The sequence below is a fragment of the Calidris pugnax genome, unplaced genomic scaffold, assembly GCF_001431845.1.
Source record: "Calidris pugnax isolate Ruff unplaced genomic scaffold, ASM143184v1 scaffold28, whole genome shotgun sequence".
NCBI lineage: Eukaryota > Metazoa > Chordata > Aves > Charadriiformes > Scolopacidae > Calidris > Calidris pugnax.
The window spans coordinates 4811626-4834324 of record NW_015090842.1 but is presented as its reverse complement, the minus strand read 5'-3'; the positions used below and the strand labels follow the sequence as shown (position 1 = coordinate 4834324).

At 43.5% G+C, this 22699-nt stretch overlaps 1 protein-coding gene across 1 annotated transcript in view; it reads right to left on the bottom strand.

Moving 5' to 3' along the window:
* Window positions 1–6770: 6770 nt before the first annotated feature.
* The window catches only part of WWOX (WW domain containing oxidoreductase), a 531878-nt gene continuing 515949 nt past the window's right edge, over window positions 6771–22699 (bottom strand). The window contains exon 9 of the mRNA XM_014942443.1: window positions 6771–7831. Coding sequence (XP_014797929.1) covers window positions 7643–7831 — 189 coding nt within the window. The 3' untranslated portion in view covers window positions 6771–7642. The remainder of the gene's footprint in view (window positions 7832–22699) is intronic.

The following is a 22699-nucleotide window of genomic DNA, read 5'->3' as shown; positions in this document are numbered from 1 at the left end:
TTTAACTACCAGGGCCGGGTGAGTTACAAACACGGGGTGGCAGTTGGCAGCTCCCACCGAGGGGGATTTCTGCCCGGTGGCTGCGCTGGCCCCGGCGCAGGGGCTTAATTGCCACCATGAAGGATGCCTTTTAATAGCCAGCTGACAGAATTAGTCGCCACCGCGGTACAGGGCTCTCTGACTTCTTTGCCAGGGGGGTGCCAGGCATTCCCCCCCCACAACCACCATTAATTGACCCTTTAATTGTTCCAGCAGCCTAAACCTGGTTGATGAATGAAGCAGCGCTTCATCCCTGGCGGGGTGAGGGTGTGATTAGGGGAGTAATGGGATTGTGGGGAAGAATCTCAGACCTGTGTTGGAGGGAGGGGATTATCTGTGAGCCCTGGGCTGGGGCTGAAACAACACGTGCCGTCCGTGCAGCCCCAGCACTGCAGAGCTGTTCCACTCCTCGGTAAACAACTTCTAATTGCGGCTGTTGACAGGACTCACCGTGTTATAACTAACCTTGCTGCAATGTTATTATTTCTGAAGGGAGCCTTTCGCCGGATTTTTAACAATAAGAAGTCTGACAGGTGTCATATTAAAAACAGGGCTTAATTCTAATGCAACTATTCCCACCTGCCCTTCCCTTTTCATTTTTGTGCCTCTGTAATGCATGAATTTCTGCTGCTCATAAAGATTAAAGGAACAGCTTTGCTGGAAGGGAAAATACTTCTGGTTTGTTTGTAGTCCAGGTACACTCGAGATGGTCTCAGCGCCGGCTCCCTCTCTCCCCTCTGCTCCAACCACGCCGGCTCAACGCTGGGAGGGGAAGAGAGGGAGAGAAATAAAGCTTTCCCTGGGATGAGAGGTAGTTCAGGAGCCATTGAAGCAAAATTTCAGGCTTCTTTTGAACTGTGACCTGCGGCCGCCGGCCAGGGGCTGCACAGCCTGTGATGCATTGCTGACTGCCGTCCACCAGAGACCCAGCCCAGGCCAGCAGTTCACTTACAAGTTTACACTGGATTTAAGTCAAAATGCTAAAACGCTGGTGTTCAATCACCGCTAACTGTGTGCTCGGCAGACAGCTCCCAGCAGACTCCCTGCTTGTAAAATCCAATACGCCGCATAAAGGAAGGGTTTATGGAGGTGCGAGGGGTTCAGAAGAGGTGGGTTGTTTGTTGTTTTTTTTCCATTTCCCTCCTGCTTGGTTTCTTGTGACTGATTTTAGGCACTGGGATGGCTTCAGCTGCATCCCACACAAACCAGGCACAGAACACAGGGGGTTCCATACAGAAAGACCTTACCCATTGCTATAAGCTTTCTCCATCTCTCCTGCCCCTTCCTTTCAGGCCACCTGCAGAAGGCAAGGACCATTTTAGGGCCACTACTTACCTGTTGAGGTGATGCTCGGAGCTGGGACCGGCGTGGTGCCCAGGCACTCGCTTTCTCTCACCTCACTTTGCTAAAAAAAAAGCTTACACATTTCCCACCCGCGAGCATCGCGCGCTGTCAGGTCTCCACTAAGAAGGTTATAGAGCTGCTCAAACCGCTGCTGTTCCAGGCTAACACCAGCCCGAGGAACAGGGTGCCTGGTTTGCCAGGAGGGAGGGTGTAAATCCAGTGTACAAAGCCCCCAGTTTAGACCCCGCTCGTGTATCCGCGGGCGCTGCACCAGACCCGCGTAAGGTTTCCATCCAAACAATGCGCACGGCGCAGATTTCATTCCCAAAGTGCTGGCTAATGGTCAATTTTATAACACTTCTTTTAACAGAATAAAGATAACCAGCCAAAATAGCCTCAGCAGGCATTTGGCCATCTCTTCTGTACTCCCTTAAGGTAGATGATTTTCTGGGATTCAAAAAAATATATATTATTTCTTCCTCTCTTTTTTTTTTTTTTTTGCGTAAGCAACTGCCCAGCAAATTGATAAGAGCCTTTTTTAATTAGATAGTGAAGTTGTATGGGTAATGTTCCATATAAAAGGTCTATAAACCACAGCAGAATTAATAAAATGACTGCTTCTCATTTAATTCAGGTCCTTCAAAGGGATCCGTATGTCTTGCTTTGGTCTGTTTGTAGTCCTTCTCTCCACCACCCAGCCATGAATTGATTAAAATCACATCCCTCACTTAAAACTGGAGCCCAGTTGGTAAGAGATACTGGATAGTAATTAAGGTCTGAGCACAGACACATGAACACCCCCCCATTAAGAAAAAAAAAAAATACCAAAAGGAATCATTGTGCGTCGCTTGGATTATATGCAAACACAGCTCATGTTGACAGCTACCTCTGGATGACTCCATCAGTACACACTTTATCTCCAGCTGTCCAAGTAATTTTCCCAGGATTTTGCCCCTCTTTTTCACTCCTCTCCACACAGATGGATTAGAGCAACAAACGGTTTACATGCTGCACATCATTAGCTATCCTCCCTCACTACCCAGCAGATAACAACTGGGCTCTATCATCAGGACATTCATAACACCTTGACACTTTTACAACTATGCTGTTCTCTGCCAGAGCAATCTTCTCTTTTAAAGCATGAAGCTAATTCACCAAACACCCGTTGGAAAGTACTCTGCAAACGCAACAGGGGTGGGGAAGAGCAGAAAAAGCACAGCCCAGAAAAGGCATCTAGTAAATAACATAGTTAGCACTGGGAAAAAAAAAAAGAAAATCAAGAGAAAAGCATCACATGCTTTCTCTCCAGGATACCTCTCTGTTTTCCCGTTGCCTCCATCCCATGGCGAAGGGCATCAGCAAAGAGCCATGCTCTGCTGGCCATATTTCAGCTCTTCCATCCCCGTGTGGTCCAGGCACCTTCCACACCTGGCATCAGTGCAGCTCTGTGATTGCTGATGGTCAAGCTGTGAGGGTCCCCGTTGGGGTGCTGGGCTCCTGGTGACATCTTGGCAGCATCCTCTGGGGATGGGGTTCACTAAGGGACCTCTTTGTCAAGGGCTGGGTTGAGGGATTCAGCCAATAGTGTGTTTACTGTAGCCATTACCACTGGCTATTCTGGTTTTCCTAAACTGCCACCAGTCTCAGGCATCCTCCCCCTCAAAGATTTGTTAATAAACCAGTGTATTCCCTGCGTAGGTTGGGATCCTGCTTCAGAGCACATGGATGCTCAGCCATGGGCTTATATTTAGAACAAAATACAAGCCTACATCTGTGGACGGCAAGAAAATACATTTTAGCAGCATTTTTCCAAGCTTCTCAGCATGCCCCCCTGCCGCCCCAACCATACATTTTAATGTATAGTACACGCTTGTTTAAAAAAGAAATACATAAGGAGAAAGAGTAATTACCGTAGCTTAAATGCAGCCTGATAAGAAGGGCTTGCACAGTCTGAGCAGCTGTTCCACTGCCATTCAGATTATGAAAATATAATCCTAGAGAACCTTGTCAAGATAAATACAGAGCATGAAATGTATAGGCAATTTTTCCCCAGCCACATATAATGATCAATTCCAAAGCCACAAGTGATACCAAAGGACAAAATAAGATCTGTCTAGACTTTCTCACTTACAAGATATTGATCATTCCAATGGTAAACTGGTTAGTATAAGTGTGTTTGGCTTGAAAGGTCATGAGCTTAACACCTGACAAGGAGTTATTCAACCTTGATAGAAGTCAAATTATTGCAGTGTTGCTGGAAAGACTTTCTCTAATAAAAATCCCTACTTGGTCTGAGAGTATCTGAAATTTGTCTTCCAGATGTCAAAAAAAAAGTTGGGGGAGGGGACAGACAGGCGGGAAAGAAGTCAAGACTTGGCATGGGTTTCTGTTGGTTCACCTCTATCTGGTTTTGCAAGCAGAGGTCCCAGCAGTCAGATACTTTTCTGAGCAGACCACGGGCAACATCTGCTGCATGGACAGCAGTGGAAGCTGTCGCTGATAGAAACGGCACCTCCATTCCCCTCAGGGCTTCTGGTGGCTCTTCGTTCCTGGCCAGGGAGTCTGCTTGCTCACCTACTTGACAGACCCAGAGCACCCATAGAGACAGGGCAAAAAAAACCACAACCCAAATGGGAAATGTTGACTTTAGAAGGGAAGTAGAGGGGAAAGGGTCAAGGAACACCCTTTGGCACGTGGGTGGGAAATGCTCTGAGGCATCACCCTCCAACACCTCCCCTTCAGAAAGTCCTGTGGGGCTCGAGTGGTGCATCAGGGACACCGTCCTTACCCAGCCTCCTCCTTTTTTTATGGGCATAACTAGCAAGTGCTTATTAGGACAATTAGGAGCTTGATGTAAGTTTGCTGGATCTTTTCCAAGAACTATAAATACCCCATCTATTTTGCTTTATTCAGTTCTTTTTGTTTTGCTGATATGATACTAGTTAAGGTTAATGGGGTTTGCTTTAATATTAGACACAGGATCACTTAACTACCTTTAATGAACACTGGAGTCAATGCATTGTGGAGTAATTCATACAGACATTGCCTCAGGTAAATCAACCGGAAAAATGTAAGCCACTCAAATAAATAAATCTGACCGGCTGTAAATGTGCCAAACTTTACACCAAAATATATTTGAAAGCCAATGACTTAGGCACATCTAAGATATTAAAATGGAGGGTTTGGAGTCTGTTTCTTTTCAATTGCTTTTCCTTTTTAATGTCCCCTGCACATCCCTCCTGTGCTGACACCAAGCTGAGAGTGCAAGAAAAAATTATTTTCACAAGTGTTTCTAATAGAAGCAAATGCTCTGCAGCTCTGTGCCATTTTTCTATTTGGAATGAAAAGGATAGAAAAAAAAGAGCTTTTTTTACGCTTGGCTATCTTAACACTGGAGAGTAAGCAACAACAAGGAGGACAGAGAGAGGGAGAGAAAGAGAAAAAGACAAAGGATAGAAAGAGAAAAAATAAAAGAAAGAAAAAGTGAGAAAGAAACAGAGAGAGAAAGTAATTTCATCTCAGTTGGAGAAAACAGTGACAGTGAAATTCTAGACAGGGTAATACACTAGTGCCAATAAATATTTATTAACCAGAGGAACCCAACCAACTCAACGAAGTTTGGGGGGTAGCTCACTTCATACTAACACAAAACCATGCAAACATTAAAAATGCTTTTACCTCGTAACGTTGAAATGGTGAGTTGTGTACGGAGGAAAAACACCTCCCAGATACACTGTGAAGGAAGGCAGGCAATCTCTTTAAGTACTGAATTCTCATAAAAGCATGCAATATTTCAGCAATAAGGAATGACAGGGTGTTCATTATCGGTTATTAATGTTTGCCTAAATGGAGCATAAGGTCCAGGCCTTCGGGGGAGTGCAGAGCTCCCAGCATTGCTTAATTACTGCCTCTTCTTACCCCAGCAATGCCAAGCTCCAACGCGAAGCTCCGCTGTCATAGTCCAGCTGTATTACTATTCATTCTGTTTGGCTGTGAAAAGGAAAAATAATGCAGTTGAGAAGGCTGTTGCACAGGTGACAGAAGTTAATCAGTTTTTATTCCCCAGACAAACTCCAGACAATACAATGAATTTGACTGTAACCATCACCTCAACTTGCAAACACTTTGACCCTCACCACTACAGTTCTCAGCAGCATCTGGCACAAACCAGACCAAACTTACAGGAGAAAAGAAAAAACTTTTTTTCTTTTTCCTTTTTCTTTTCTTTCTTCACCAGAAAGGCTGAAAAGAGCTGCTGCTCTTTCTGGAATAGCCGCTTTTATTTCTTTATTCCACCAAGCATTTCAGTGCAGGAGAGAGCTCATTAGGATGTGCTGGCCTTGGGGAAAGGGCTCGCTGGAGATAGCAGAGGAAGATGCCTGGGCAGGATTGCTTATTTACTGATGGTTCTTGCTACACAGGTGGTACAGCAGGTATAAGCAAGGCCATCTATTCTTTACTACTGCTTTAGGAAAGACTCTGGTGCCAGGTAAGGAAGTGGCCAACTAGGGAGCGGCTGAGGCTGCTCTTGGGCAGAAGCTTGAAGGATGCCAAGGGCTTTGGAAGAAAGAAAAAGCCCTAATTTCCTCTGTACAAGCCATCTCAGCTGATTCAGCCTAGATCTGAGAGCAGTGGCTCCCAGGTTCCCCCTGTCCACTGAGAAGACATTTCATTTCACAGACTGAGCCTCTACTTGCAGAGATTTCAACCCTTATGTACATAGAAGGCTGAATAACACTTACCTGAGAAGAACTCACACTGAACTAGAATTAGCCATAAAATAAAAAAAACAGAGAGTAAAAAAAAATACTCACACTGAACTAGAATTAGCCATAAAATCAAAAAAACAGAGAGTTAAAAAAAAAAAAGTAATATATAAGTGTAAAGTATAGCTGTTACACTGTAATATCTAATTACTTACAGACGTCTGGTGGGGTTTTTCATGGGAGGATGCTGTGGCTGCTTCTTCCAGGTGAATCTATGTCTCCTTTTAAGACCTATTCAAGAGCTAATCAAACACATTATGATTACAGACAAGAACAATCATGGAAGGCAGACTGTTAGCAATAAATTATAAAAAACAAAGGGAGGGGTCAAATAAGCTTCTATTAACAATGTGTCCTTCTATTTATTTGTTTATATTCTGTCTACAGAAAATGTGATGCTGGACTGGGGATGGCTTAGGACAACCTTCCGGCATGAAGACAGCTACAAAGCACAAAATACAAAACATGAACTCAGAAAGAAACAAGAAAAAAACAGCATTTTCTTGGCACCGACAAGAAGCTCTTTATTTTTCCTCAAGTTTTCTTTTCTAAAAAAAAAAAAAAAAGTTGGAACTAAGACATTTGCAGAAATGAGACAAACTTTCTCTTCAGGTGACAATATTCAAGCAAGCATGTTGTTTTATTGAATTTAAATTGAAAGGAAAAAAAAGAGAGATTTGGAATGGGATACAGTATCAGGAGAACTGAGAAACTGTGAACTTTGAAAGAAAAAAAACTCCTTAAAACTGTGAACTGAGAAGTGGATGGAAATACCATTTAAACCCCTGATTACACCCTGTGTGTTCTTAAGGAGACAACATCATCTTTGCTAACTCGACGGTATTTAGTGAATGGTTTACAACATATCTTTTAAGAAAAAAATCAGAAATATTTAATTAGCTGTGACTTTACCATTTCTGTTCAGTTGTCTTACTGCACCTTCTTTTTCTAGACAGCGCAGATGTATTTGCAGCCAGCAGTCAAGGGCAGGAAAGATTTCTTTCCTCAATAATCTTTTTATTTGCCACACCCAATAAAATCCTTGTAGGGAAAAAAGAATCAACACAAGTCCCGATCGATACCTAACGCCTAACAGACAGTAATTATCAAAATAAAGAGGAAATCCCATATTGGGCTACATACCTACCCATTAATCAAAACAAGAGAAAATATCTGCAGCATTGCTTTTCTAAAATAAGACAAAAGATGCCTCCTTGGGTTACACTTTGAACAGGCTATAATCAAAAGAAAGAGAACCAAGACTGAGCCCCGGGAAGCCGCATTGTCCCTTTAACCCGCACTATTCCCCACTTCCCATTAGTACTTAACATTTTTCACGATGTTGTGACTGCTATTATTTCATTTAACACCGATTAATCTGTATCTGAGGTACACGGAAACCCTCTAGATGATAAGATTGGACAGGTTCCAGGGTTGGCAGTTTTCGAGCGGGGGCTCGGTGGTGTGTTTTGATCCTTCGGAGGAGCTCCCTGCTATTTGGAGTGCCTGCCAATTCCTTCCTGGAGCAGCCTCTCGCTCAGCTCCCAGAGGGCTGCGGCCGTCGCGCCGCCCTGCGCCTCCTCCGAGGGCAGGCAGCGGCAGCAGTTGTTGAAGTACATCCCTCCCAGCCCCTCCAGCTCCGCCGCCGTGGCGCAGTAGACGGTCGTGGCAGCTCCTTGTTGCTGGAATTAGAAGAAGAAAAGAAAAAAAGAAAAAAAAAAGAAAAAAAAAGTCAAAAAGAGACGAAAAAAACTCTATATAAATATATCGAGATATTTTGCGGTTGTAATTTGGAGGGTGGTCCTTTGGAGCCGTGCATCCTGTGGGTGGAAAGGATGGCAGTTGACCATCCAAGGTAACCTGCATGACATCCAAGGTAACCTGGTGACAAGGCTGAAACACTGCTGCCCGCCGGCTGGGCACCTATTTATAAAACACCTTAGTGAGGATTTGGGGTTTTTTTCTTTTCCTTTCCTCTTAGAGCAAAAAGAAAAGCAAAAGACACTTCTGAACACCAGCCGTGGTCTCGGGTGTTTGCCCCCCTTGGCTGGCTGGCAGGGAGCATCAGCAGATGCAGAGGGGTAGGGTCTGCCCAGGAGGTGTTTGAGCCCGGGACAGTTGAGGAAGGTTTAAAATCAGCATCTCAAAACTTCCCAGTTTCCCTTTGCAACCCAGCAAAGACTCACCCCGCTCCTCGGGCACCCCCGTGCCCTCCTCCTGCCCAGCAGTGCAGGCTGAGACGGAGCTGCTCGGCTTGGGTTTGTGAACCTCCTGTACAAAATTAACCTGGGCACTCCAATTAAGACCTATCATGTGAAGTGGGATGATCGGGATTGGTGCCAAACCTGCCCATACATCTCTGATCAACAGTTCCACTGTGGCAGTTGTCACCGCTGCCTTGTAGGAGTGTTTATCTGCTGCAGGCAGAGAGGGGCTGTGATTTTGCATAACTTTCCAGCAGTTTGGAGTTTTTTTGTTCTGTAACAGCCATTTCTCATGTCTTCTACCACTTTAAGAAATGAAGCGGGTAGATTAGAGGCTCACGGTTTCTTTTTCTTTTCCTTTTAAATACCAAGTGAACTTATGTTCAAACGGGAGTACTGGGTTTCTCTGAATTTCTCTAACGGAAACCTGGAGATTGAGGCCACGGAGGGGCCAAGCACCCCAGCATCAGCCATGGGCTTCTCCCTGGCACAGGCTAAAAGTGCAGTGCCAGAAGAGCTGTAAAGAGGATCAGCAGCTAGTTTGCTTTGTGAACTATAATTAAAAACAATAGGTGAGAGCGCATAGCGAGACAAAACACTAATTTAAAACCAATACAGTTTATCTGGCATCTTATGATTATTTATGTACATCTTAGTCCTTTCTGTGGTAACTAATTAAGAGCTGATAGGCATCAGAATAAAGAAGCTGCCAAGTATGATTGAAAAAGTAAGCAAAGAGAAATTAGATGTTGCCACATTAGGATAATTTAACGGCAAAAGAGAATAGGCTTCAATCTCTTGTGATTTTCCTCCAGTTCTTTTTTTCTGGCCTTTCATTGTCACAGCCAAGGAAACTCAGGGTGCTGTTTGGGGGTCACCCTGCAAGAGACCTCTGCTTTACTTTCTCACCCTCCAAGGGCAGCAAGCAGTCTTAAAAGCCCCAATTCTCCTTAAATGAGGTGTCTCAATTTTCTAACTGCCAAGAAAGGCATATTTGTTTGCAAGACATGCATTTTTCTCAGAAGATGGGATTAAACTGATGACTCCACAGCTTAGAAATGATCTCCCATCACAAGGTAAACCAAAACTGTCTGTAGTAAGTATCTAGAAAGGCATATATTTATCAACAGACCAAAATATTTTTAAAGTTAGTATAATACATAGTAATCCTCTTATTAAACCAATATCTTTTTTAAAAAAGAGAAAGTATCTTAAAGGCGGTAGCAGAAATGGAAGAGAGTTCTACTAAAAGTAATATTAATAGAGAACAATAAAATTCCTATGCTCATTTGAACTATCCTATAAAGCTCCACAGCACAGGTATGATCGCTGTATTCAGCTGTTTAGAATGATTCAAAGCCCCTGAAAAGTACTATTAGTTTTTTGCAAGCAATTCAACTGGACTTTTATTAGAAAGGTAAAATTAAACTAAAATGTTCAATGCAGAGTGAAAGCCCTTAAGCTATTGCTGAAAAGCATCCGTCCAGCCAAGCTAAACTAGGCCTAGCTCTAATAGAATTCAGCCAATTCATAAAATGGAAGTTTATCAGAGCAGCTTAAAATCCAAACCAAACAATAATTTATCTTTTCAAATGAGTCAAATTTGACGACTTTTAAACAAAATTCTCAGCAGGCAGAAAATCACCCCGTAGTATAAGAGCAGTGCTTTATACCTCGAACATTGACACAAGCTAGACTCCAAGAAGAGAGAATAGTTTTCCCTGTGTGAGCGTAGGATATTTACTTTAAGTGATAAAAGATTATGTGGCTGGAAGCCCGAAGCACTTTATCTTGCAATGCCTCCAGTGTTTCACTGAGAGCTGGATGTAAGCAATGTGCCATTTGCTTTTTGGCTGTGTATATCTTTACTTCTTTCTAAACGTTTCAATCATGTTGGCTGTTTTGGAAGAAGAAAGTTCAATGGTTCTATCATTGAAAGAAAAGTACCTTTCTTATTACTTAAGAGAAATGCAGTCATATTTATCCCTCTGTTGACAGAGGGTAAAGCTTTAATATCTCAAAATAATGGACAAACATGAACTCATCAAGCCTAGGAGGTTCCTTCAGACGGCAAAACTACGAAACAGAAGGTAAATCCCCGTTTTTCAAAGCCATTTAAGCATCTAGTTTCCTTTGGTGAATGTGAGCTGGTTGCATTCAGACATGGGAGGATCTAAGTGACTTGCCCAAGGGCAGAGGGGAAGGAGTATCACAGAATGACGGGAATCAAATCACACTTTGGGTTGGGAGGGACGTCAGGAGGTCTCTAGCCCAACCTCCTGCCCAAAGCGGGACGCCTGGCAGTCCCCTATATGCCATGCTGAACTGGAAGGTCCTCAAGGGACAAACTCCTCCTTTCCATCTGCAGCTCACATACCACAAAGTGCCGGGAAGAGCCAGAGCTGCAGATAACTGCAAAATGCCTGCACTGCCAGCCGTGCCAAGCCAGGCTCAGAAACCGCTTAGTTTCTCAGTAAATATTGTTTATCCCTTACGAACACAGTCTTTTGAATGACATCTTTATATGTTGGGCCTTATGACAGTTTAATAACAAGTTTTAATTTTTTTGCTCATCAGCTTTCCTGTTCACATATCATCAGCATACGACAGCAGAGGATGTTAGGGAATCTAATTAGTAAACAATTCCATACTGCTGATACAAGATGAAACATTCTTAAACCGATAAAAAGAGCACTTTAATCACTGTTGAATGACTTTCAATGCCAAGCGGTTTGTGCCATGTCAGAACATAATTTGAAGAAGATTAGAGTACTATATAAAAGAATTAATGTTAACAACTTCGTTAAAAAACGTCTTAAACAATGAGCCTGTCAGTTGTCACAGACTCTCCCTGATCTATTGTGATTAACGCTCCCCCCCCAACAATTTCAACCGATAAACAATGCTCAAAGCTCTGGGCAACCTAAACATATTTTTTTTTTCCATCCGTCCGTCAGTTGTACGGGGTGCTAATCACCAGGGCTGGGGGTCAGCCTTCTTTAACCTGCAACAAAGGCGGCGGGTTGCGATGATGAATACACAGGATAAAGAATTTGTGAGAAGCCCAACTGAATCTTTAATCATGCCTCAATGCCATTTCCGATCCAGTCAAACATTTGAAAGCTGCTAAGGCAAGCCCCACGCTATCAATCTTCCTAGCGTACGTAGAATTACCCGGGAATCTTGTTTTGGATTAAGTTGAAGAGTGTCTTAGTAATAAGGGTTCATCATTCTCTTCCGCAAATCATTTGTCAGTTTTGTAATACAATCTTCAACTGCAGCAGGGTGGGATTTATACAGCAGTTGCTGTTTATTTATAGTTGAGGCTCAAAGATCTAAATTATCCATCCTTCCCAAATCCTTTGTTGAGATGAAAATACTAAGTAGCTACTAGTTCATAGGCATTTATTTCATAACTGCTAGCTGTCAATTTGTAACTGATGGCACTGAATACAAATGAATATTGAATATCTTAACAGTAAAAGAAAAGGGGTTCTTGATATACAGCATACGGTAAACCCCTCATTAATATATGCAATGCATCCGTTAGTGTTCTAAGACACCATTTATGTTCCTGGTAAGAAAACGTATTACACATTTAATGTTTAGTTTTCAGATTTGTCTACTTTCAAATGCATGTTTATTTTCTAAAATTAGATTCCTGTTCTGAAGCAGGTTTGCATATCAAGCATATAAATAATAGAAACAATGCCATAATTTCTCTGTGTACTTATCAACTACAAATGAGTAAGATCCACTCTGAGCCCTGCTAAGGGCACACAGGTAGCATCAAACATTGCCTGCCAGTGAGATGCAATCAGCTTCTTTGAAAAGGAGGTTTTTATTTTCTTATGGAAAATTAAGGATAAAGGCCAGTTATCTTGGTGTCCTGAGGTTAAGTTTAGCACAGAGCATTTTAAACCATGGCCAGTGGGAAGAGGTGAATTCAAAATGACAAGAGAGGCGAATATTTGTGACAAGGGCCAGATTCAAAGCAAGCAGCTCAAGTGAAACAAAAAGGCAAGTGCTTCCCTTAAAACTCTTCAGGCTGCTCCTCTTATTCATCTCAGGATTACGAGAGAAAGCCAACGCATCCCTAACACAAAAACACCCTAACAACTGCACTGTGAACGTACCATTTACAGTGGAATAACTCACACACAGCAGTAAGAAGATGAGGTAGTCTGAATGTATTCCAGATCATGAAACCAACGGGGTCCCCCATACCTTCTTTGTGTCCCTGAAAAGCACCCTGAAGACTTCAAATCCATTCTGCTAGAGAGAGAATACTCTCCACCAGCTAGCCTCAGCAATGGTCCTTTCCTGATTTGGTGGGAAATATAAAATCTCCTTGGAATAACAAACATAATAAATGGAGCCTATTTCCACAATGATCAGTTCCAAATTGCCCAAACCAAACCCTAAAGTTACAGCAGCAATTCTACATTCCTCCAGCCCTATCTTCACCTGGTATAAATGAGCCCAGGTCCCTTGCTCCAGACGCAGCTCAGCAGCCCAGCTCGGGCTTACCTTCTGGAAGAAAACTACCCTCAGAATGTATTGTTTCTTATTGTTAGCAACCCCCAGCTGGCATTGGGGTGCAGAGTTTTCTCAACAGATACTTACTCCTTTCTCTGTAATGTTAAAATGTTTCAGCAGATGAGATGAATTGGTAGTTTTTCCCATCAAGTCTTTGGAAACCATGCAGAGTGTGACAATGGTTGGACTTGATGATCTTAAAGGTCTCCTTCAGCCATAACGATTCTATGACCTCTTCAGAAAAACACTTAGCAAGTCTAAAATCCTCATGTCCTCATTCAATTTTCAGGATTCCCCAGTATCTGAAGTGTTTTTAGGAGCAGTCTTAAGAGCCGTTCAGTGGTGGCAACCACGGCTGAGCCAGTCACAGCTGAGGGACCTACTTCTCAACATCAGGTGTTACTTTGCTCCTTTTTTCACCAGGGTAACTCAAAGCTGCTGAGGGACAGTCACTTTTCCTACAATAGAGTAAACAAGTTCTGGTCTCACGTGTGAGATGACAAGAGAACTGTTTGGTTCCTGCTGCAGTCCTCTTACTCAGAGCAATCCCAGATGCACAGTTATCTTATGAGTAACATTCAGAATATGTATGTATTAATCTCCTGTAAGAAAACAGGATTCCCTGATTGCTTTTTCGGCAAGGAAATATGAAATTGAGACCTGCCTTTGCTAGTTTGGGTGAGTATGATAAACTGAAATCATATCTGCAGCTAAAAAAATAAAACTTTGGAGCTGCCAAATATGATCTAAGAAACAAATCAGGCTCAGTTGACTTCGGGTCCCATCCCCACCCAAGTGCCAGCAGGAAAACGTGACCTGAACTGACTCTGTAATTACAGTCTTTTCAAAAGTCTCACCGAACCACATCTAAACCAGAGATTCTCAACCACCTCCCCTTCCCCCATGACCACATTTAAACTAGCAAAGCATCTCTTAGAAGATAATACATCGGATAAACCAAAATCTATAAGGTCTGCTTTTTTTCCTCTGATGTATTCCTTTTTCAATTAATTCCCAACTACAAAGACTCCAAACTCCATCAGCTTCTCTACTTGCAAAGCATAGTTGGTTTCAAGCTGTAACTTTTCTTAGTGTCATTAAGACCCTTACACATTTCCAGTATTCTTTACATACATTATAGAAGATAAATGTGCTGTGCTCTTTTAGTAAGGAAACTGCAGTAGTTCACGAAAGAGGATTTGTTTTCAACTGTCGAGGCATTAAGACCTAGCGATTATTTCAACTATTCAGTATATGCAGCTATATTTAACTTACATTCTGGGTTTTAACTTTGCAAAAGGAAATGTGTCCATTGTAATAAATGTATTTTGATAATGCACCATGTTGTTTGTGTTATGCAACACCCCATATGTTCTCAATTACGGCTATGATAGAGCTTGAAAACTTCCAACCTCCAACATCCAGTGTCAAACAGACTGTCTGCAATCATTCCCTGCAAGCCAAAAAAAAGTACAATGCAGGACGTCAAGTCAGGAGAACTGGGTTGGTTTTCTCTTCTTGGCTTTTACTTCCCTGGTGAACTTGGACAAGTCACTTCAACTCCGTGTACCTCACTTTTCCCAGCTGTAAAATGGGGAGAGTACTGTTATTTACCCACCTCACAGGGGTGTTGTGAGGACTAGTTCAGATTTATGGAGTGCTTTCACGCTTATTGGTGAAAAGCACTGTGAAAGTATAAAAACCATTGTTAAAATGTGTAGAAGATGTAGAACAAGGTTGGCAAAATAGCTGACAAAAATGTAATTACCTTTTAAAATCATGCATATTTTTCTCTATTGTATAAACTTAAATCTTTAACCCGTGAATCTGTCTCCTACACCAGGCCCTATTCCAGGCTCCACCCTCTCTCACTCTGTTCCTTTTTGCCCAGCTCATAGAGAACTTGGTAAAACTCTTATTAGCCAAAACGCCATTGAATTCTTCAAAAACAGATGCTTTAGAGGGAACCAGCTCTGAAAGGGTGATCCACAGGTTCATCTCTCCCACCCTTTGCACATGCCAGAAAGAGCCCCCGTTGCATACCAGGGGTGGGATTCAGTTGCCTAACACGGGTCTTAACAACATCTGAGCAGCTTTAGGATCTCCTGCGTGCTCTACAGCTGTCCTCCAGAAGGGCACATATTTCCCAGGGGGCCGGTGTTGTGTTTGCCAACCCCTCAGAGACAGCTCAGACAAAAGCATTGGATGTTTAAGACGGCAGCAGCCACCCATGTCCGTGCAACCCAACTGCTCTTACCGCACCAGGGAGGGAGCTGCTTCCCACAGGCAGCACCCTAAGTCCTTCCTTCCTCATCCAAGTCCACAATCAGCTTCTGAAAATTGTTTCAAGCCTCACATGGAGCCATCTTTAGCTTCAAAAACTTTAATGAAGCACATGGCTTTACCTTGCTCAACCAGCATTTCGGTGGCTGCCCGCCCTGCCCTCTCTCCCCACACGGCATTTCCACACACATCACTTCTGCATTTTCTCCTCCCGCCTGCCCCAAACTCCCATTCGCACCTGATTTACACTTTTAAGACATCATTGCTCCACTGAAGTGGCAGTTTTGAACACTGCATGCAAATTGCTCCGATCCAGGATGGCTTTGCTTTTCTCCTCACAGGCTAGTGTGGAGCAGTGGTGTGACACTGCACACTCCTGCTCATTTCTGGATTTGGGAAAAATCCCAGAGAAAAACTATCTTCGTTTCAGAGTGTAACAGGGGAAGGGTGCAAGCAGGTTGACCCCATTATGTTGCCATCCACTGCTTGTCCCCATGCCCTACTGGCCAGGGGAGCAAGAAGCAAAAAGCATGTAAGAGCCAGTCCTTGGGCATCACAGAGCACAACCGGGAGGTGATGGTACCTTAAAATCTCCATCACTCGCTTTCTGAGATATCACAGCATGAATTTATACAAACACGAGTCCTATCATTGCTTGTCGGCCACTGTCAAAAAATGGAAATCCTATGGAGGATACTGGAAATCCTCCTGAGATACACATCCTGCCAGCTGAGGGCGGATTCTTCCGGGCAAGGGAAATTTGAAGAGTTGGGCAAACAGGTTGTTGACAATAAACATATCCTGCCAAAAAGACAGATTAGATATGCTGCTGCAGCTAAATCATCAGAATAGGGCTGGCTGGTGTCTGGGCATACGTAGATGAGAATTCATTGAAATCACTTCTGTTATTAACTTATGCTGACTTGAAATGTTTTATGGTTTTGCTGTACCTAACTTTAACTATAGATGTACTTTATATAAATGTATGTATACATACGGTTCTGTATATGCTGTACATATTTATATAGCTTTTTAATACTATTACTAGTCAAAATTTAGATTTCTTCATATGCAGTATTGCAAAGAATGTCATCACAATACTGACATTTGGCTTCCTCCTTCATTGCACAGATAATTTTTTAGACTGACTTTAATTTTAGATATAAGTGGGACCCCCCCCAATACAATGCTTTTTAAGCAAGTGACCTTTTGGGACAAACATCTAACAAGCTGTTTGTTTAGGTTTCAAAGATAAAGATTGTTTTTCATCTGTTGATACACACACGTGCACAGACACACACATTTCGGTAATACAACGCATTGAAAAACCACAGGGTGTTATGATGGGGACATATCATGGTAAGAAATTAACTACTAACTCTGTCTTCCAGAAACTAATTAAGCGAATGTATTTTGCAATAATACAGATCTAGCAAACGGGCCTCTAAAGTCTAGGCTTAGAGCTGTAAGCCAGGCACTCCTGTATTATGTATGTGTGATTTTCATAGATAGCCTGCTGTAAAGTGTGCCCTGTTAGTGCATCTTTCAGGCTCAAAGACACTGGCCTTGTTAATATTTCATTTAGTACATACTGTAGAGTCTCATTTATATTACTTCTATAATTAATGGTGATAGCTTAGGCACTGCCTTTACAAGGAGAGATCCCTGTATGTTGGTCGATGGATAATGAGAAACAATAGATATTTCATTCACCAGCAGCTTGTTGCTAGTTAGTAGGAAATTATCGTGTGTACTGTTGCTTTAATTGCCAGGGTAAATAATGCTGCCGCTGTGTTAGTGAACATTTTAAAGCACTTGATGCAAATAGACTAGAAACAAAACACAAAAAAAAAATTACCTTTATTATGCTATACCTTAGCATAGGGAGTTAAAAAGGTATGTCTTAAAACATTTGCGTTCTATCATGCAAATATATCTTAATATGCATGTGCTGACTATTCAACTACTGTATTTTAGGAAATACAATTATGCTGCCTTTCTCTTCTCCTATGTAGACTGTAAATAACTGTAGATCTTTCTCTTGTTTTCCTATGTAAATATATGTAAATACTAACAAGCTATGCATGCTGATATTCTAGGCGATTTCAGGTACTTTTATAATCTGAAGGCATGTACTTGAATTGGTTTGTTAAAAAAAAAATCAACTCTCTCAAACCCTTTAAAGCTCATTAGAAATTAAAGATTTCTTATTAGACTGGTTCCTTCAATCTCGGTCGCTTTTTTGTTTATTTTTTTCCCTGCTTTGTCAACGTGGTGCCCCAAGACCCACCACCCAGGCAGCCTATCCAAACACTGCCTTCTCCAAAATCCCGTCTCAGGATGCGGTTCGCTCCCCGGCCAAGGATGCTCACACTTAGACTCCACGCCACCCCTTTTGTCAAACCTCCACCTCGGAGAGGGGGGAAGCCTATCCCCTTTGCTCTGACCTCTCCATCTGTGTAATGCTGTTTTCTATTTCATTTTCTCAGGTGGTAATCCATCGAGTGAGGATGCAACACCGCTGGTGCCAGCAGTGGGTCTGGGGGCAGGCGGAGCGGTCCCCACGCCTGGGGCTGTGTCTGCGGCCGTGGGGCAGCCCGGCCCCTCGCTCAGACACGCTCCTCTGCCCAGACACACTCTCTGTGCTCCTCTCCCAGCACGCTCACCACTTCTTTGACAGACTGTGAAAATAATTTGATAAATAGCTTGATAAATCTCCCCATCTCTTCCCTTCAGTGCAGTACCGCTGTTTGTGGGAGCCTTTCAATTGAAGGAGTGTGAACAAAAATGAAATTACCTAAGCTTATAAATCAAGTCACCTCCCGCATACAAATTTGGAGGCGAGGTTTCAATTTAGCTCTCTTCTTCCTGCTTTTTTTTTTTGTTCTTGTAATAAATGAAGATTCCTATGAGGAAAACAGTAAGAAGAAAAAAGAGATGCATTTATCCCCCAATACGGTAAGTGGGGGTGGGAAAAATCCCCTCTGCATTATCTATGGAAACTAAATGCAATGACAACTTTGTAATCGAAAGAAAACTGCTTTCATGTCTGAAGATGCTTTTTCCAGAGTAGATGTATAAGAATAAACACATTAATTGACAGGCTCTTCATGACTTTTTAAGTTCCTCAAACTTAGCTGGGTGTCTGGGGAAGATCTCTTTCCAGTCCTTGAAGACTCTTTTAAGATGAATGTTTAAAAAGCTGAGCTGACATGGGCATTATGTTCAAGTGCAAGCTGTACTATTCTTTAATAGAGGGCGTAGAAATGGTTCATAGGATTATTATCTTTCTACAGACAAAACCCATTACCTTCACACTAGGAGGGAAAAGCTAGTTTTTAACTTATATAAACCAGAATCAATTATCGATATCTTTGCATGGTTTCCCTGCTCTGCTGGAGAGCAGTCACAGAGCTAAACACACGGAGCCATTTGGCAAAAGGGTCCCTTCCTACGCCGGGCTTCTCCTTACACCCTTCATTTAATAAAATCACATTCACAGAAGGAAAAATAAGTAGCGAGGATTTGTATGCAGGGCTTCCACCTTGAATGTCACAAGAGGAGACAGGAATCACATTTGCAGCCTGATCGCCTGGCTACTGTTACTTTAGGCTTCTTCCCAGTAAAAAGGGAACAAGGGAATAAAAAGCAGCCATCGGTGCAAAGTCAAACGCAGCGGCAAACGGCAGCACAGGTCAGAGCATCCGCACGGCGTGTTGGCTTTGGTGTGGAAGAAAAGCACTCCTTCAGCAACCTCTGCCATATAATCCTTACCATCCTGCCTCTCAAGAATCCTTTGTTGGCTTGGCCGGTGGCTTTTCCCAGATGCTGATATTTCCAGGGAGGGAAGGAAAGCTGCAAGGTTAACGGTGGCTTTTCCTGGTGAAAAAGTCCACCCGTGCCCACCGCTTCTTAAACTGCTACAAATAAGTCTTACGTCCTTCAATAGACATCGCCTGCTCCAACTCCGTGTCCCTCAGCAAAGAAATCAATAAGTGCATTAGCCATCCTTAAATAACTGTGTCCCCAGCTCCCTTACCAGCACACGCCAACTCAGGTGCACCCGCAGGTGCAGGATGTGCAACGTGTATAAAACACACCACTCTGGAAGCTGAGAAGGGTATTTGGGAAGGAAGCGTTCATTATTTGCCTCTTATCTGTTTATCCCGTTCAGGAGATCTGCTTCTACAAAGCACGTAATGATAAATGGCACATTTGCAAATTATCTTCGGAGCGCTGATGAGAAATCAGCAACCTGCGAGTGGCCGTGACTTTGAATGAGCGCACTCCAGCGCGGGGCTCGCTGGCTGAGGCGCCTGCCAAACGAGTGCATTAGTATATTAGGAATCTAATAAATTGACTAACAAGCATTTGATGAAAAATAGCTGTACCATCCGTTACAGTTATCATCACAGCCAACAAGGCTACCGGGCTCGAGATTTTGAAGGCACCAGCTGCTGATAAAAGAGACGTCGCCACATGGTGCCGCGCTGCCGGTGGGACCTCCCTGCCCACCGGGCACCCTAACAAACCCTCAGCAAGACATAGGGCAGCCTTTGCTTAAGCTTCTTCATGACACCTATGAGGATTTAAGCAGACTTTGCTTAAGCTTCTTCATGACACCTATGAGGATTTAAGCCACTGCACCCTTCCTCAGTCTTGTCTTTTCCCTTTCCGCTGCGGAAAGTAGGATGCTGGGATGGTGGAGAAAACTCTCCTGACAATCCAGCACTGAATGAGTTTCTCCTCCCAGGAAGGAGCTGGAGGAGACACTTTCTGTTACACGGCTCAACACTGTTCAAACATCTGAGACTGCTTCCATGTTCACAATCTGTAAACTTTAAGCTTGTTAATTATGATCACAAACACCAGGCTGAAGGACCAAGAAGGCTTTGGCTACATTCACATTCAGCAGATAGGCACTGCCTTATTTAATGTCATGCAGTCAAATTAGTTTCAGGAGCGGTTCAGAGTCCTACTTCTACCTCCAGATCCTAGTAGAAAAATTAAAGTCAGGAAATAAATCTTCATACAGCGCTTCACTGGTGCCATTTACTGATTTGCTGGATATTTAAGAAGCTCAATTCCTTTCATGAGTAAAACCAAAGGTGCAAACATCCCCCCTGCCTGGGAAGTCGCTCAAGACATTCAAACCCCCAAGACCTGCAAAACCTGAAGCTGGGTAATTAAAAGCTCGGGGTTAACTGTGTCCAGAGCCCGGTGGGAAGGTCTGGTGGCTGTCCCCCCATGCAGCCCCCTGGGGCACTGTGGGTGCTGTCACCCCCCCCGCGGCACACGGCAGGGCGCAGCCACGCTCTGTCCCGGCAAAGCCCGCCTGAGTAAATGATGTCTTTTCAGGCTAATTAATTCTGGTAAGAGCAATATACCCTTACGTTCAAGTTTCAGAAATCTTCGGCGTGCCGCTTAATTTGTTTAAAGTAGAGAGGAGCCCAATTCATTACAAATGCCCATTTATCGTCTGCCAACAAATCCCAGCAAACACTTCAGAGCTACGCACGCGTCAGGAAAGCTCCTTCTGTACCTTCCCAAATTGCATTTCTGCTTTTACCTGAGACATTTGCAAGATCCCCCAACTCTGTCAACAGTCGCTCTCCAGTTTTGTTTAGCTTATCATCAACAGACTCGGCTTTTGTGAGTGGACAAGTCATTTGAGTGTGCACCACAGTTATAATGGCCTGACTGACAGCTCAGCCAGATAAACACGAGAGAATAACAGACGTAGGAACAATCTGGGTATTCATTTTGTCCGTTCAACCGGGTTGAAAGGATTTGCCAGCCAAGGGCACAACACTTCAGGCTAATTTGCTCAGCCAAAGCACTGCCAGAGCGTAAGGCTGAGAGCAGATGACTGATGTTGGGGAGATCGGCGTCCCCAGATGAGGCACTTATTATTCACCTCTGCCTCACGGGAAATGAAAGCACTATTTATTCAAAGCATCCATTTGAAAGAGGAAAACATATAGAAATGAACTTTGTTACAAAACTCGAACCCTTCGCACTGCTTCCCTGCTTCTGCATTAATTCCAGCTTCTTGTCCTCATCCTCCCCATCCCGCACACCGCAGCGTTTCTCTTTCCTTGCTGCTTTCTTTCCCCCCATACATTTGCTTCTCCTTTCCTTCTCTCACACTTTCCTCAGCCTTGCCCCCTGCTTTGCTGTTTCGATCCTATATCCAACACCGGGTACCTTTTCTTTGCTGTTCTTCCATTTTAATGCCATACCCGCCCCGCTTGGCAAACCTCAGAGGCTCAGCTCTGAGGGTCTGGTACAAAGCAGGTGCCCAGGGTGTCCTCGTCTCTCACACACTAAATGCCCTCTGCAATCTTTTGGCCAATATTAGCCCCACACCCCGACAGTAGCCACATGCTGGCCATGCACCATGTCAGTCGCCGCTCCGTTCCGGAGCCAAGCAGGGCAGGACCAGTGAAAGGAGGATGCTGTCCTTGGGTAGGAAAGTTGTCTCTTGCACGTTTTGAGCATCCTGTGCTTGGAGTGACAGAGCCACAGATCCGCCCGCTAATCGCATAAAAATAAATGACGGGTGGAACAGCCAAGCTCGTACCAAGAAAAGGTAAACACCGCTCTGACATATTCCCTCCAGCAAGTTAACAAAATAATAACAGTTTACAGCGGAAGTTTGCAAGTTTGCTCCCGTTAATTAAGTTCCATTTTTCCAGCAGGGTGAGTTTTGAGTCATTTTCTCCAGGATGGATTGCAACAACTCTTTTCTCCCACCGAAGAGCAAAGGCTGAAAACCTGCCCTGGGTGGCAGCAGCTCGGGCAGAGCATGGAGCTGTGGCAGGGGATGCGGAGGTGCCACAGCAAATCCCACAGGATTCCAGCAGCCCGGTGTCCCGGAGGGGCACCCACAGCCCGAGCAGCTGGGAACAACGGGCCTGGCAGAGGTGACACACTAACAGCCTCAGACACATCACGGGAGGAATGCAAAGTGCACCTGACATCTCTTTTGATCTACTCCTAAGAAGCATTAAAAGGCACATTAATGCGCCGCTTTGGTGCGTGTTCAATGTGATAGTTGGAGACATAACTGAGCCTTTCACAAAAGTCTAATTGGGGAGAAGAATAAACTTATTGTTTCCTCCTCTGGACATGCACCCTAGAACATAGGCAGAGTTGACATTTGCATGAAGTATGTTGCTATTTTGCATTTTAAATCCAGGCACGCTAAATGTAGGTTGAACGATCACTTTGACTGTTATTGGGAAATCAGTACATGTCCAACAGTAATTCCATAGATGCAGGAACTGATACTGTCCAGCAGCAGGTTATCTTGCTCTGGTGCTACCAAACAGTGAAATTCAATTATACAAGTGTGTATGTGTATATTTACATACGTATATAAATATGTAAATTGCTCACTTAAATATAACGTGAACACTAATAAACTGAGCATACAGCTCCTACAGCTGCCTTTCACACAATTGCTTCATATTGCTCACAGAGATCCTCACACACAAATCATACTCACGTTTAGTAACTGAG